The sequence below is a fragment of the Ovis canadensis genome, chromosome 8 (assembly GCF_042477335.2).
Source record: "Ovis canadensis isolate MfBH-ARS-UI-01 breed Bighorn chromosome 8, ARS-UI_OviCan_v2, whole genome shotgun sequence".
Classification (NCBI taxonomy): domain Eukaryota; kingdom Metazoa; phylum Chordata; class Mammalia; order Artiodactyla; family Bovidae; genus Ovis; species Ovis canadensis.
In genome coordinates this window covers 78,236,322-78,252,376 of record NC_091252.1, presented here as the reverse complement: position 1 = coordinate 78,252,376, position 16,055 = coordinate 78,236,322, and the positions used below count along the sequence as shown (strand labels likewise).

At 41.4% G+C, this 16,055-nt stretch overlaps 1 protein-coding gene across 8 annotated transcripts in view; it reads left to right on the top strand.

Moving 5' to 3' along the window:
• HIVEP2 (HIVEP zinc finger 2) overlaps positions 1-15,303 on the top strand; it is a 217,591-nt gene extending 202,288 nt beyond the window's left edge. For 7 of the 8 annotated variants that reach the window (XM_069598556.1, XM_069598560.1, XM_069598555.1 and 4 more), the window contains 3 exons: positions 4,101-4,202; positions 4,974-5,869; positions 12,825-15,303. In XM_069598556.1, the coding sequence (XP_069454657.1) occupies positions 4,101-4,202; positions 4,974-5,869; positions 12,825-13,652 (1,826 nt within the window). In that variant the 3' untranslated portion in view covers positions 13,653-15,303. The remainder of the gene's footprint in view (positions 1-4,100; positions 4,203-4,973; positions 5,870-12,824) is intronic. The other variant, XM_069598561.1, reaches the window with a different exon arrangement.
• The last annotated feature ends 752 nt before the right edge of the window (positions 15,304-16,055 follow it).

Here is a 16,055-nt window from a genome sequence, read left to right as displayed (position 1 = left end):
ATGTGCCCCATGGTCAGTTTCAAGATTATTAATAATGTAGAAACCCACAGAGTCCCGGGTGGGCCCCTCCATCCACACTTGCATTAATTATGTATAGAAATTTGATCGCTTGTGTTCTGTGTATTTATGAGCTCAGAGACAATTTCTTACTCTCAGGCCACAGCTATTAATCTCATAAAACTAAGACTTGCCTTGAAATGATATTCTGTCTTTAAAAAATAAGTCTGTTTTTAACAAATAGTCTTACCTGAAAATATTTTATAAAAAAATGTTGCTTCGGTCATATTTCTATCATTTTGTAAAATTATGAAAATGTTCATAAACCTAGTGTTTTCAGAATACAAATAGTTGTGGAATAGAGGTGATTTGACTTCTATAGAAGTATATTTTACTACTTACTGTCAAAGTATGCAGGTGGTGTGGGTTCAATCCCCAGATCGGGAAGATCCCCTGGAGAGGAAATGGTATCCCACTTCAGTATTCCTGCCAGGAAAATCCCATGGACAGAGAAGCCTAGTGGGCTACAGTCCATGGGGTCGCAGAGCCAGACATGACTGAGCATACACACACGTGGAAGTACTAATGGAACCCTATAGACACCCCACCACTAACCTTACACAAACATTTTCTGATGTTTTTACTTTAATTTGCATACTAATTAATCTGCTCCACTACCCATCAAGAAAAATAAATATCAAATAAAACTATCTTTGGCAGGGAAATGTGTACCTACTTTCTTTTATACCCCAAATCCAAAATTGTCTTTATTGGTTTGTCAGAAATGTAAATGTGTTGCCTCTGAGCATATCTGTTTTTTCTTTAATAAAAAGATATTTATATTACAATTATGCCTCTTTGAAGCCACAAAAAGGGGGAGGGAATGTTCATTTGCATTTCAAAGGAGATAAATATGAGGTCCTTTAAATACCATCCACTTTTGCACAATCAAGCCTTTTATGTGGAACTTCAGTAAGAGACTCCCTAGGACATAAAAATATATAAACTTTGGTTTTAAGAAATAAAGCTGATCCACCGGTCATTACAACTGATATTTCCTGGGCATGTGAGTTGACTGGGTATAGCCTCCTGAAACTGTACCTGAAGAAATGTAGGATAGATATTTCTATCATGTTAAATTTGGCTCTGAGCCATTGTCTTGGAGTTTTAGCAGAAAATAATTTATTCTTGATCATTATCGGAGTTTCCTTGTCACCCTTTGGAAAAGTATAAATGTCTTAGGATCTTGAAAAGAGTAAATCATCCTGGGAAACCCATCGCCAGTGTTCACTTCCAGCCAGCTGCCTCTTGTCATATCATCTGAGTACAGAATCAGAGTGCTCTTGCAGGATTGGTACCTCCTCTCTGCCTATATCACTTCTCCAGACACCCTTTCCTGCCATCTTGCTGCTTTCTCTTTGCTGTAATTCTTCAGACATTCAAGACTTCAATAAGCCAAAGTCAGGGCAGGGTCATTTCTGAGCCAGATTTCTAACTATAAACCTACCCTGAGGATGAGAGCCCAAAGCCTGAGTGCTTACTTGAAACAGAAAGAAAGAAAAATAGAAGAAACACATAAAAAGATCTAAATAAACTATCTTGACTTAACTAACTTCCACATCTATCCACACACACAGATTATGTGCACCCTTACAGAAGCAGATGATTTCCATTAATTTACAAATTTTTTAATTCTTGATAATCATGTGCTGTGCTTAGTTGTGTCCAATTCTTTGTGACCCCATGGACTGTATGTAGCCCGCCAGACTCCTTTGTCCATGGGGATTCTCCAAGCAAGAATATTGGAGTGGGGTGCCATGCCCTCCTCCGAGAAATCTTCCCAACCCAGGTCTTCCCCATACAGGCGGATTCTTTACCATCTGAGCCACCAGGGAAGCCCAAGAATACTGGAGTGGGTAACCTATCCCTTCTCCAGGAGAACCTCCCTACCCAAGAATCGAACCAGGTTCTCCTCCATTGCAAGTGGATTTTTAACCAGCTGAACTACCAGGGAAGCTCATGATAATTTGTCTATAAGAATTTTTGAGATCTTTAGAAAAATTAGAGGTATAATTTTTTGTTATGTAAGAGCAATATGGGCCAGGAAATATTTCCATGTTTGGAGTTACAAAAATAGCACATTAAATTTGTAGGTATATAAGCAATAAGCCACATGTTAAGGATTCCCTGGTGGCTCAGATGGTAAAGAGTTTGCCTGAAATGTGGGAGACCCGAGTTCAATCCCTGGGGTCAGGAAAATTCCCTGGAGAAGGAAATGGCAACCCATTCCAGTATTCTTGCCTGGAAAATCCCATGGACAGAGGAGCCATAGGGTTGCAAAGAGTTGGACACAACTAAGTGACTTCACTTTCCCTAATTAAAAAATAAAGTAATATAAATAAAATAATAACGGTGCCCCAGTTTAGAGTTGTGGCTCATATATTACATTAATAGTAAGCCAAAAACTCCTGCAAGAGGAACAAACTATTTTAGCAGGCCAGAGTTTCCGCCTGGATTCAGTGAGCCTACTCTTAAAGCATTTGCTGCTATGTGACTAAAGCAGTGTCAAAGAACAAAGATAATATGGCCCTTATAGCTGAATTAGTTCCTACATTTCTTTTGATTAGTTATATATATGATGTGGAATGGGCTTTCCGGGTAGCTCAGCTGGTAAAGACTCTGCCTGTAATGCAGGAGACCCCAGTTTGATTCCTGGGTCAGGAAGATCCCCTGGAGAGGGGATAGGCTACACACTCCAGTATCTTGGGGCTTCCCTGGTGGCTCAGATTGTAAAGAATTCGCCTGCAATGTGGAAGACCTGGGTTCAATCCCTGGTTTGGGAAGATCCCCTGGAGGAGAACATGGCACCCCACTCCAGTATTTTTGCCTGGGAAATCCCATGGACAGAGGAGCTTGGAGGGCTGCAATCCATGCGGTCACAAAGAGTCAAACACAACTTGGCGACTGAGCATGCACACATAGAAACACACTAACATACATAATTAGGTACATGTATAATTATACAATCAGCCCTCCTTATCTGTGAACTCTGAACCTACAATACAGTGGGCATCATTATATACCATTTATACTATACATAGGGACAGTTATATAACTATCTGTGTATGGAAGATGCAAGAGTTTGTGCTTATGCTATGTCGCTTCAGTCGTGTTTGACCCTTTGCGATCCAATGGACTGTAGCCCACCAGGCTCCTCTGTTCATGGGATCTTCCAGGCAAAAATATTGGTGTGGGTTGCCATTTTCTACTCCAGGGGATCTTCCCCACTCAGGGATCAAACCCCAGTCTGTTATAGCTCCTGTATTGGCAGGCATGTTCTTTATCACTAGCAACCTGGGAAGCCTATATCACCATCATAATACATCCTTTGTTCTTAGAACAGTGGGAGTTTCAAGGTAAATAAGAAAGGAATTTTGCTGCTCTGGAACTTTAGAAGTTGCTGTCATAAACTCTGCTCATATATGTCAGATGGATAGAAGCTAAATACTAAGATTAATGTTCCCAATAAGTAGTTAGCTAAGTATTTATCTGGATCTTTGAATTCATTTACAGGATTGGCCCCAACATCAGTTTGCGTTTATTTTTTCTTCTGACAAGTGAGCATCCTGCCAATTTAATCTATATCTGATTGATGACAGAAGGTCTGGGGTCCAGGGACTATGTTGATTACAACAGTTTATTCTAAAATTGCTCAGAGATGTGTGACCCAGCTTGTGTCACCCTGTTTATGTGGAGCCCAAGAAGGCAGACCCAACTGGGCCAAAGGTATTCGATCCTCTCTCAGCCAGAAAAGTCAGGGATTCTCGGTCAGACTTGAGTCTCCACTTGAAATAATATGAGCCTGGACTTCCACAGCTCTAGAACAAAGACAACCTGAGACTGGGCTGAAGCTGTCGGGGGTTCATATCTTCAGAAGCCAAATTGTTCCTCTTAAGTTTGAGGCAAGGAGCAGGGGGTAGAAACAAATGTGTGTTATCTCAAGTTAGTTCATTTCACACTGAATTTTGGAGCAGTCATCACATTTTGGTAACCAGTTAATTGCTCTTCTTCTTTTTTTTTTTTTTTTGGGCTGTATTTTCTAGGAAACCTAACAAAGCATATGAAATCTAAAGCACACATGAAGAAATGCCTGGAGTTGGGGGTCTCAATGACATCAGTCGATGATACCGAAACCGAGGAAGCAGGTATTCACACTTGAGTTGACTGACCTCTTTACTGTGCATGCTGGAGCTCTGTGGCCAAGGGGTAAAACAAATATAGGTATTAAAAAAAAAAAAAAACTGATCACGTTTCATTTTACTAAATACTAAACATAGAAGAGAAATCTGACACATTGAATTGCTTGAGACCTAGCGAAAAGAAATGCATTTCAGTTTTGGCTGAAGAAGTAGAAATGCCTTACTGTGAAAATAATTTTATCATTATTAGAATAGAACCATAAAGGAAATCTAATTGCACTTACTTTGTAATGATGATTTAAATCTTATGATGATACTTTTTGGGAAATTTGAAAAGCATTTTAATGTCTTATTTTTTTGATCAAGAGGTAATCCAGTAGAAAGAAAATGTCCATCAATAATCTCAGTAGAAAATCTGGGGATCAGCTGGACCTCCTGACTTGTAGAGACAGGTTCTTGCTTTTCTTTTTCCTCTAATATCATCATTAACAACATTATGTACCACTTATTGAGGGTTTTCTATGAGTGGTGTGATGCCTGAGCTAAAAGTTCCTACTCTGGAGGCCATATTATAGGCAGGAATGAAACCAGATAGCTACATAGAAAGATCAGAACCTATCAGTGTCACAGAGGTAAGTGTTCATGTTATAGGAGTTCAGAGATGACCGTCTCTAGGGGCTGGAGGATTGAGGAAGCTTTTGCAAAGAGATGGCATCTGAATGAGCTTCTAACCTTGTTTGAATCTTGATGTTCACTCTGTTTGTTCAATTGCTTCAGAAACGATGGAAGATTTGCACAAGGCAAGTGAGAAGCACAGCATGTCCAGCATTTCAACTGATCATCAGTTCTCAGATGCTGAAGAATCGGATGGTGAAGATGGAGATGATAATGACGACGACGACGAAGACGATGATGACTTTGATGACCAAGGAGATTTGACACCAAAAACAAGATCAAGAAGCACCAGTCCCCAGCCTCCTAGATTCTCCTCCTTGCCTGTGAATGTTGGCGCTGTGCCCCATGGGGTTCCTTCTGATAGCTCCCTGGGGCATTCTTCATTGATCAGCTATTTGGTTACCTTGCCAAGTATTCAGGTTACTCAGCTGATGACACCAAGTGACTCATGTGAAGATGCTCAGATGACAGAATACCAGAGGTTATTCCAGAGCAAAAGTACAGACTCAGAACCAGACAAAGACAGGTTAGACATCCCCAGTTGTATGGATGAAGACTGCATGCTGTCTTCAGAGCCAGGCTCCTCCCCACGGGACTTCTCACCCTCCAGCCGCCATTCCTCACCAGGATATGATTCTTCACCCTGTCGAGATAATTCACCAAAGAGGTGTCTGATACCCAAAGGGGATTTGTCACCCAGAAGACATTTGTCACCTAGGAGAGATCTGTCACCCATGCGACATCTTTCACCAAGAAAGGAAGCTGCCTTGAGAAGAGAGATGTCACAGAGAGATGTTTCGCCAAGAAGGCATCTGTCCCCAAGGAGGCCAGTGTCACCTGGGAAAGAAATCATGGCCAGGAGGGACCTCTCTCCCAGAAGAGAGAGAAGATACATGACCACCATAAGAGCACCATCTCCCAGAAGGGCTTTATACCACAACCCACCGTTGTCCATGGGGCAGTATTTGCAAGCAGAGCCAATTGTATTGGGGCCTCCTGTAAGTATCCTTAGTTTTCTCTTTCTAATATATAAGCCCAAACTCATTGGAGCCTCTTGATGACACACTGGTGTGAAATTTATTATGACGCGGGTATCTCTCGTGGGGAGGAGTGAACTTGGCTACTGAAAATAGCAGAAAGGCATTTTTATCACATGCTATTGTCAATCACGTGGCTATGGCATTACCCCAAGTGTAGCATGGCATCAGAGAAGAGCATTTCAATCTGGTAATGACAGGTGAGACCTTTCTGAATGCTTTCTAAGCTTAACTCATTATAGGCAGGAGTTGAAAACTTGGCATGAGTGGAAAAGGTAAAAAGTCTTTGGAATGACATGACTGCCTAGACAGACACTCTGAAGGATATTTAGGTATTATTTATCAAACTCTCTACCAGATGAAAATTCTGATTCGGGCATTAGCATTGACTTTCAATCAAAAAAAAAATTTAAATAAACTAATTACTTTGCTGGTAGTGAGTGGATATGTGAAACCAGTAAGGGACCAGGAGAGGGGAGAATGAACCCCGTGGTATAAATGAAAGGCATGAACATGCATGCTTTCTTGCTGGTCCCACCACCTCCTGTTACCGAGAGCCCTTGTTCAGTGATACTGTGAGCTCACAGAGTGGGCAGTTGGAAGAGGTAAGAGAGAAAGCATCAGAGGAGATTTCTGTGGATGCCCTCATTATAGATTAAGATAACATCAGTAGCAATCATGAATGATATGTGGGCAGTAGGGCTTAATGCACATCCATAGAAGAGGATCAGCCCTGCCTCACTTCACCAACATGATAGATCTTGATGTCTTTTTCAACTTGTGTAAAATTAAAAAAAAAAAACAAAAACGAAAGAAGCAGGCACCTAGCATACCCAGCGTAAGCAGAGGAAGGATACCTTTGGAGTTTGGCTGCTTTAAATGTGCTTTTTGTTTCCTGGGCTCCATTCGTGGCCATTCTCTCTTTGCTCTGGATTTCCATCATGTGGGTCGTCACTGCCCTTCACAGCCAAAGGAAGCACTACCAGCTCTCAGCTCTGCTGTCTTATCATGGCCCTAGTGGTCAGTTTCCCCTCTCTCATCATCTTTTTACCATCCTGAATTAGATGCTTAGATTCCCATTTTTCAGCTTTAGGAAAACCCTGCTGCCTTCTACTCCCCAGCCCCCAAGACCCTCTGTTTACAAGCCTGCTACCAGCATAGTCTTCAGGGTGCAAAGACTGTAGAAACATGCATAGCAATCAAGACATAACTTAGCTGCTAATAAATTAGCCAACTAAGAAAAAGAGGGGCATTTCCACAGGTTTTTGTGTCTTAGTGGTACCAAGTAGAAAGGAGGGCTCTTCTGAAGTTCATGCTATTGCAGGATAAATAGAGAAATCCCTTTCATACCAGAATACCACATCTGGGGTAGAAAATGGTTTTTCTGGTATTTGTTGTTCAGTCACTAAGTGGTGTCTGACTCTTTGTGACCCCATGGATTGCAGCACACCAGGCTTCCCTGACCTTCACTATCTCCAAAGTTTGCTCAGATTCATGTCCATTGAGTCGATGATGCCATCTCATCCTCTGTCATCCCCTTCTCCTCCTGCCCTTAGCTGTTCCCAGCATCAGGGTCTTTTCCAGTGAGTCAGCCCTTTGCAATAGGTGGCCAAAGGATTGGAGCTTCGGCTTCAGCATCAGTCCTTCCAGTGAATATTCAGGGTTGATTTCATTGATTGGTTTCATCTCCTTGCTGTCCAAGGGACTCTCAAGAGTCTTCTCAGGCACCACAGTTCAAAAGCATCAGTTCTTTGGCACTTGGCCTTCTTTATGGTTCACTTCTCACATCTGTACATGACTACTTGAGAAACCATAGATTTGACTAGATGAACCTTTGTTGGCAAAGTAATGTCTCTGCTTTTTAATAATCTGTCTAGGTTTGTCATAGCTTTTCTTCCAAGGAGCAAGGAGCTTTTAATTTCATGACTACAGTCACCGTCCACGGTGATTTTGGAGCCCACCAAAATAAAGTCTGTCACTGTTGCCATTTTTTCCCCATCTATTTGCCATGAAGTGATGGGACTGGATGCCATGACCTTACTTTTCTGAATGTTGAGTATTAAGCCAGCTTTTTCACTCTCATCTTTCACCTTCATCAAGAGGCTCTTTAGTTCCTCTTTGCTTTCTGTCATTAAGGTGGTATCATGTGCATATTTGAGGCTGGTGATATTTCTCCTGGCAATCTTGATTCCAGCCTGTGATTCATCCAGCTTGGCATTTCACATGATGTACTCTGCATATAAGTTAAATAAGCAGAATGATAATTACAGCCTTGACATACTCCTTTCCCAATTTAAACAAGTCCATTGTTCCATGTCCAGTTCTAACTGTTGCTTCTTAATCTGCATACAGATTTCTCAGGAGGTAGGTAAGGTGGCCTGGTACTCCCATCTCTTGAAGAATTGTCCACAGTTTGTTGTCATCCACACAGTCAAGGCTTTAGTATAGTCAATGAAGCAGAAGTAGATGTTTTTCTGGAATTCCCTTATTTTTTCTGTGATCAAACGAATGTTGGCAGTTTGATCTCTGGTTAGACCCAGTGGTGCTGTGGAGTGTGTGAGCTGAGGCTCCCCCATTCTAACTGGCCTAGTGGGTCAAGACTGTGATATTTGGGAGATATTGGAGTATATCCAGTCATCTGTAGGCATAAAAAATAATGCTTTGGTGCCAACATAGTACTGTTATTAAAAAATAATAGCAACTCACAGTCACTTTCGGCAAATAAGCAAAGAAGTGGACTTAAAGACTTCATCTAATTTTTGGATCTCTGCCCAGAAAGTTGTTGTTGAAAAGAGATTGCTTTTATTAGTGATTGAATTTGTATTTTTTTTATACCAGTTCACCTGGATATTTAATAAAATTGTTGAACTTTACCATTTATGAAGCCCAAGTGTTGAGCTTTTGCTCTATTACCCAGTTTAATTCTCTGTAGACAGTTCTTAACATCCTACTTTGCTCATGTGATAGGAAAGAATAGCCCTTGGAATCCATCCTAAAGCAGGGACGCTTGGTCTCAGACGCTTCCCATTTGATGCTTTAGCACTCTGTTTTTGAGGGGCAGCAGAGAATTTTTGTCTTTCTATGATGTATGGACAAGATTCTCATTGTGAAAAAGAATCAGTGATCCTTTAAGGAGTACTTCTGATTGCTGTAGTAGATGAGTGCTTCCCTCTCTCTGAAGAATGTATGTTGTTTTCTTCAATCACTAAGTCACATCCAGCTCTCTGTGACCCCATGGATTGCGGCATGCCAGGTTTCCCTGTCCTTCACTATCTCCCAGAGTTTGCTCAAACTCTCACGTTCATTGAGCAGATGATGTTATCCAGCCATCTTATGTATGAACATATTAAATTGGAATAACTCTAAAGATCATTATCTTTGATGGAAATTCTGTTAGCAATACCTGTGGTTTAACACTTACCAAGCACTCACAGGGCAGTGACTCTGGCATTGAAAGGACCTCATAGCCAAGCATGGCACACTTATTATCTGGTTCAGCCTGTAGTGGTAGGTTCCAGGGAGCAAGTTTGGAGGAGATGATATGCAGTCACTGAGATTCTAGAACCCTGCTATTTCTGCTCTATTGTCCTCTGGTTAGTTTTAATTTTAAAATAGATGATAGATAGGTAGGTGGGTAGGTAGATGGATGGATAGATAAAGAGAAAAGGAAAGAAGAAATAAAGAGAGGGAAGAAAGGAGGGAGGGGAGAAGGACAGAAGGAAGAAAGGAAGGAAGAAGAAGAGAGAAAAGTCTTATATTCATTCATTCAGTAAATATTTTTTGAGGGTTTAATCATATGTGGCTCAACGTTGATGACAGAAAAATTGTATGGTTTCTGGCCTCATCCTTTTTAAATAAGAATTGTTCCTTTTCCATTTTTAAAGTTTTGGTAGATAAATAGCAAGGAGACAAAGAGTATATGTCCTGGTCCTCAGTGCAGAGCGTCCGTGAACCCTGTCTAGTACAAGTGCTATGATTTGGTTCCATCCCTTGCTCTCTGTGTGGTCTTAGGCAAGTCACTTAACCTCTTGGTCAGTTTTTTCATCTGTTTGTGGCAGCCAGGGAGGTGGGCCAAGTAGACTTCTGTCCTTGAAAGAACTTACCATTCAGCTGTAAGGAATGCAGTGAGCTGACAGCCTCCTGATGTTCGAACCTTCAGGATAGACCTCCATTTTCAAGCCAAGGCCACATTCTCCCCTGCAGCCTCTATCGGTGGCTGAGCCTGGATCAGTTCCAGGTGACCCCCTGCTTCCTCTCCCCGTTACTGTCACGTACTTTATATCCCAGCTCCCCTGTCACCAACCCCAGCCAGAACTCCTGTACCTCTACCTCCGTCTTATCCTTTGCTTCCAGAGGACCTACTGACACTGCTGAAAAGATGAGTTGGGAGAAATATCTGGTACATAGGATACAGATAGATATACACACACATATGCATACACAACCCACACAGGCATTCATTATTCATATTTCCTTGTCAAGATTTTTAAGGAAGATGGGAGTTTATTCATATTAAAATGGTAAGGCTCAAATTGTAAAACAAGATAAGGTTGCAAATGGAGTAAAAATTAGAGTAGAAAAATCTTCTGGAGAGTTATTTGGAGGGTGAAGAAGGGGTGAGTCTGAGGACAAAGAATATGTGAAAGGCTTGGCAGTATCTGGAGCCATGGAAGTGGTTACGTGATAGGAATTGTACAGTTGCTTCTGTGGTTGTAATCATTTAATGTCTGGTCAGTAAAAGTCTGAATATAACACTTGTATTCTTAACACAAAATTCTATTGGCTTTTGAACAGATTGAATACATCCTATTTTTAGAGGACACTTCATCACTCGCTTTGTTGGACTTGAGTCAGAGATCTTATGAAATAGGGCAGCTCTGTCTTTGGCTGCCTCACAAACCCCCATTCTGATTAGGTGTATACCGTGGACATCACAGAATAGCAACCAAAGGCAAGATGGAAAAAGAGCCAAGCTATGTTTCATTTCAGACTTTACATCTGTGATCATTATGATCCAAAGAAGATTCATTTGGTTACATTCACAGGTGGTTATTGTAGGCATTATGATCTCCACCTTACCTAGTGTTGGATGAAGTAAACATGCCTTTTTAAAACCAGAGCAAATAAATACAAGAGGGATTTTTTAGTCGTATTTACTGATTTCTTTCTCCTACCATAGAATTCTCCCCTTACCTAGCTTATGAGGTCCTTAGCTTATGAGGATTGATGTCTGATCCTGCACTTTCAGCAGAAGTCATTTGTTTCTGGCTTGAATAAGGTGAAGCCTAGAACAGGGTAAGGGCCAAGAATGGTACAGAGTAGCAGAAACAGTGGATAATTTATCTTTCCTAACCTGGTCTCACAATCTAATTAGAACTGGATGAATCATTAATGGTATAGAGCACACCTTGCATTTTTGACCTGAAATATTCTTGGAATGATGGCACAGTGGTAAAGAATCTGCCTGTAATGCAGGAGACAGAGGTTCAATCCCTGGGTTGGGAAGATCCTCTGGAGAAGGAAATGGCAACCCACTCTAGTATTCTTGCCTAAAAAATTCCATGGACAGAGGAGCCTAGCGGGCTAAAGTCCATGGGGTCGCAGAGTCAGACATGACTGAGTGACTGACCATGCACGCCTTAAAAGGATGAATCTCAGTTAATTGAAGTTTCGTCATCTCATTTAATGGAGAAGGCAATGGCACCCCACTCCAGTACTCTTGCCTGGAAAATCCCATGGACAGAGGAGCCTGGTGGGCTGCAGTCCATGGGATCATGAAGAGTCGGACACGACTGAGCGACTTCACTTTCACTTTTCACTCTCATGCATTGGAGAAGGAAATAGCAACCCACTCTACTGTTCTTGCCTGGAGAATCCCAGGGACAGAAGAGCCTGGTAGGCTGCCATCTCTGGGGTCACACAGAGTCGGACACGACTGAAGCGACTTAGCAGCTTAGCAGCAGCATCTCATTTAAACCCGATAATCTCACAGTTAGGGTAGGTTTTGCTATAGAAACAATTATAAAAAATGGGTTCTCCGTTTTCAGGACTGGGACCATGAAATCTGGATTTCTGGCCCCAAACTTTAAATGTCCAAATTTATTAATTGCCAAAAAGATTTTTAAGTGGGAATAATAGCATAGAAGATTAAAATACAGTCATTTCTGGTTCCCAGCCGCATAGTCAAATATGAATTATAACTACTTGAAATACTTAACATTAACTACTTTGATGCATAGTTTCCATAGAAAATCTGGCCTTGAATTACGGTTTGATGGAGATGCTGGTGCTGATCTTCTGCCTTGATGCCTCCTGAGCAGAAATCTATTTCTTTAGAGCAGTGTCTTGCACACTGGAGGGACCAGTTTCTGTATCACCACCGTTTTGTCATCTGCTCTGTAGAAGACTAAAAAAAAAAAAAAAGAGAGAGCTAATTTTCAAGCTTGTCACTCCATTTATATTCATCAACACTTAAGAAAAATATTAAAAATCTGCCCGGTATATAAACAGATGGTAATCGTTTAACTTTCTTTTGGATTTAAAAATTTGTTATTAGTGTTTTTTGGCTCAGTAAAGTTTTTCTGGTAATTATCCGTTATTTTCTTTTCATTCCGTCTTACAAAAAAAACCAGAGCTGGACCGTGTCTCTGTACCTAGTGGAAAACACACTGCAGGTTTTATCACATTCCTGTTTAACAACGAAAGCAACTTTCATAGACCTACCTGCTACAGTCAAGAATCCTAAAAGACTGCGGAGCAAACCTCTTTTGTCTTGAGAAATCAAAGAGTGATAGAAAGATTAGGGAGTCTTCACGTGTTTTGAAGGAATGAGTGAGTGAGTGAATGAATGAATGAAAAAGTTTGACCTAAACTTGAAGCACGCTGGGTCCTAAGTGTTGTCTCTGTTTTCCCAAAGCAGAATTTAAGAAGAGGATTACCTCAGGTTCCTTACTTCAGTCTCTATGGAGACCAAGAAGGTGCTTATGAACATCCCGGCTCCAGCCTTTTCCCTGAGGGTCCTAATGACTATGTCTTCAGTCATCTTCCACTCCACTCTCAGCAACAAGTGCGAGCTCCTATCCCTATGGTGCCAGTTGGTGGGATCCAAATGGTTCACTCCATGCCGCCGGCCCTTTCCGGTTTACACCCTCCACCCACATTGCCTCTGCCAATGGAGGGCTCCGAGGAGAAGAGGGGAGCCTCAGGGGACTCCTTCGCCAAGGATCCCTACGCAGTTTCGAAGCAGCACGGGAAACGGTCGCCTTACGCTCCCCAGTCATCTGGTCCACCTAGCACGCCCTCCTCTCCGCGGCTCCTGATGAAACAGAGCACTTCAGAAGACAGCCTGAATGCCACAGAGCGGGAACAGGAGGAAAACATACAGACTTGCACAAAAGCCATCGCCTCCCTCCGGATTGCCACAGAAGAGGCCGCTTTGCTTGGGGCAGATCAGTCAGCTCGGGGGCAGGCGCCTCATCAGAAACCCTTGGAAAGTGCACAGGCTAGCATTAGACACTTTAGTGGACCTGAGCCAGGTCAGCCCTGTACCTCAGCTACCCACCCTGACTTGCATGATGGCGAAAAGGACAATTTTGGTACATCCCAGACTGCGTTCGCCCACTCCACGTTTTACAGCAAGAGTTGTCTGGATGACCAACAGTCGGGCTTTCAAGACAGCAAGGAATTACCTTCAAGCACAGAGGCAGGCAAGGAACCGGCTTCAGAAAAGAGTCAACTACATTGATCTAAGATGCATGGAGACTTTCATTTCCACATTTTCCCATTTGTTTTGTTTTTGTTTTTCTAGAAATAGAGGTAATCAAGTTTATAGCATGCCTGTCCTAAGTTACTGGTAGTTTGCTATTATATATACTTTTGTTATATCAGAAGAATTAGGTAAATTAACAAGTCATCATGAGCCTGACCAAAACAAAATTTGAAATTAACCTATTGGGTCTGGTACTTTTAAAATTGTACAGATGTTTGTGCCTTTTCTTTACTTTGCTTATATTCTTATAAGCATTTTTTAGCAGTAATTTGTACATATTTTAGAATTTGTGTATCTGCTTTGTAATAAATGTAATTTCTTTCCTTTTTTGGACACTTGGATCTAAATGATGTAAAGCAAAACAGCATCAATATATATGTGAGGTTGCACTAAAACATATTTTTATATGATTAAAACTGAACAGCTTTTATGTACAGCTCTGATTCTGTAATACTAATATTTATTTACTTTGTTTCATAAATTGTACATTTTTTCTTAATGTTGTGGATTGCTTTTCTATGTGAAGCATGGGGTTTACTGTTGCGTAACTAGAACAAAAAATGTATATTGTAAACAAGATATTTAAACTAGAGTATCTTATTCTGCACTTATGCATTAGTTAAAAAAAAAGATAAAGGATGTATCAGTCAGTTCTTAACTCTTGTAAATTTTTTTGTCTCTTGTTTGCTGGATTGACTATAACTTAAGTGCTGATTGTGATTTTAAACTGATAGTACCGTAAAGCATTAAAGTAAACAACGTGCTATTGTGAGTTTTTTCAAAGCTTTATAAATCAGTTATAAATAATATTAAAAGTATTTGGTCTTATGTGAACATGTTGATCTATATACTCAACTAAAAATATGGGAAAACATTCCGCCCCATGTAAATATGTACAAGTGCATCACTGGTACAATTTTATGTAACTCAGTTGGACACTAGGTTGCCACAGACCTATGCTAGGGTGTCTTTAAAAATTAAAGTGACAAAGCACATGGGACTGTGTTGAGCTTGGTTATCGGCCGGCCCGGTGGCTTGGCAGGCAGTGCTGTGCGCTGCCCGTGGAGAAGACCTGGGCTTAGCAATCTCCTTGGTTCTTGCTGCACGAGATGGTGACTGGAACTAAGGCTACTACAGAGGGGTCGCGCTTGGACTGAGAGGTGGGTGTGGAAGCGGGGAAGGGCATGGAGACCTGCTCCTCAGCCTTTCCTGTCAGCCAGTCTGCACGGTAACAGGGTTGACATCAGCTCTGGGGGAAGCCACTTGACCCTACTGCAGAAGGGAAGAGTGTCAGACCCCTGGCTATCTCAGGGGGAATGGAAAAGAAGCTTACCAGGGAAAAGAACTTGTGGGAGGATGCTGTCTTTTGTATATAACATTCAGAATGGGCTTTGGTTAGCGTTGACGATGGGCAGAGCCTTTGTTTGTAGGTTCCGAAGAGTGGAAGGAAGGGAAGGGGTACAACACATGGGCACACACAAACACGTGTGTGCACACACACACACACACAATCTGGGTTATCTTTGTGCTATATAGTGGATTATAATTCTGTGAAACCAAGTTTGTATATTGAATTACATTAAGGAGTGTTCTTTAAAAAGAGAAATAAATATACGATTACATGCTTGAGGTGTCTAGTTTTTATGTGTTGTTTGACATTTTGATTTCCCAATTTTGTTGCTGGAGAAATGTTGATGCTACCAACATGCCATCTGTGCTTTTCACTCCTAGGTTCTGCCCATCCCAGGCTGCGCAGAGTACAAATGCCTTGAACAAGTGAGAAGGCAGTTGTTGGCTTCAGCATGTCACCTGATTAGAACAGAGAGTGGTCAGTACAGTGCGAGTTCTAGAAATGGAGTCCTTAGAACCTGGACATGGGAATGGGTGTCTGAAAAGAGTCATGAAGGAATCAAATCATCATTTCCCCTCTGCTTCCCTCTCAGCATGCATACATGTCTGAAATTCTACTTACCCGGGAAACCTCCTGATTTTTGCTGAAATGACTGAAGGTAGAAACTAACTGAAACCAATACACTATAAAATATCCACAAGTCACAGTTCCTTTATTACAAAACAGTAGAATCTTTTAAATAATGGAAGTAGCTCATTAAAGGTCAAAATCTATGGGTATTTCCATTCCAGAAATCTCAAATTGGTGGATTTACAACTTAGCTATGATGTTTTATGATCCAGGCTGTCTCTTTAAAACTATGGTTTACAAAGGTGATTTAAAGGCCACCACGACCAGCCTAATATCCATCTCTCGCAGAGAAGAATCTTGAAACATGTAATTGCATAGGGTGATTTGTGTGTTTTACTCCTCACTGGTGTGTGTGTGTGTATGTGATCCCAGGTCAAATCAAATGCTCTGCTTCTTCC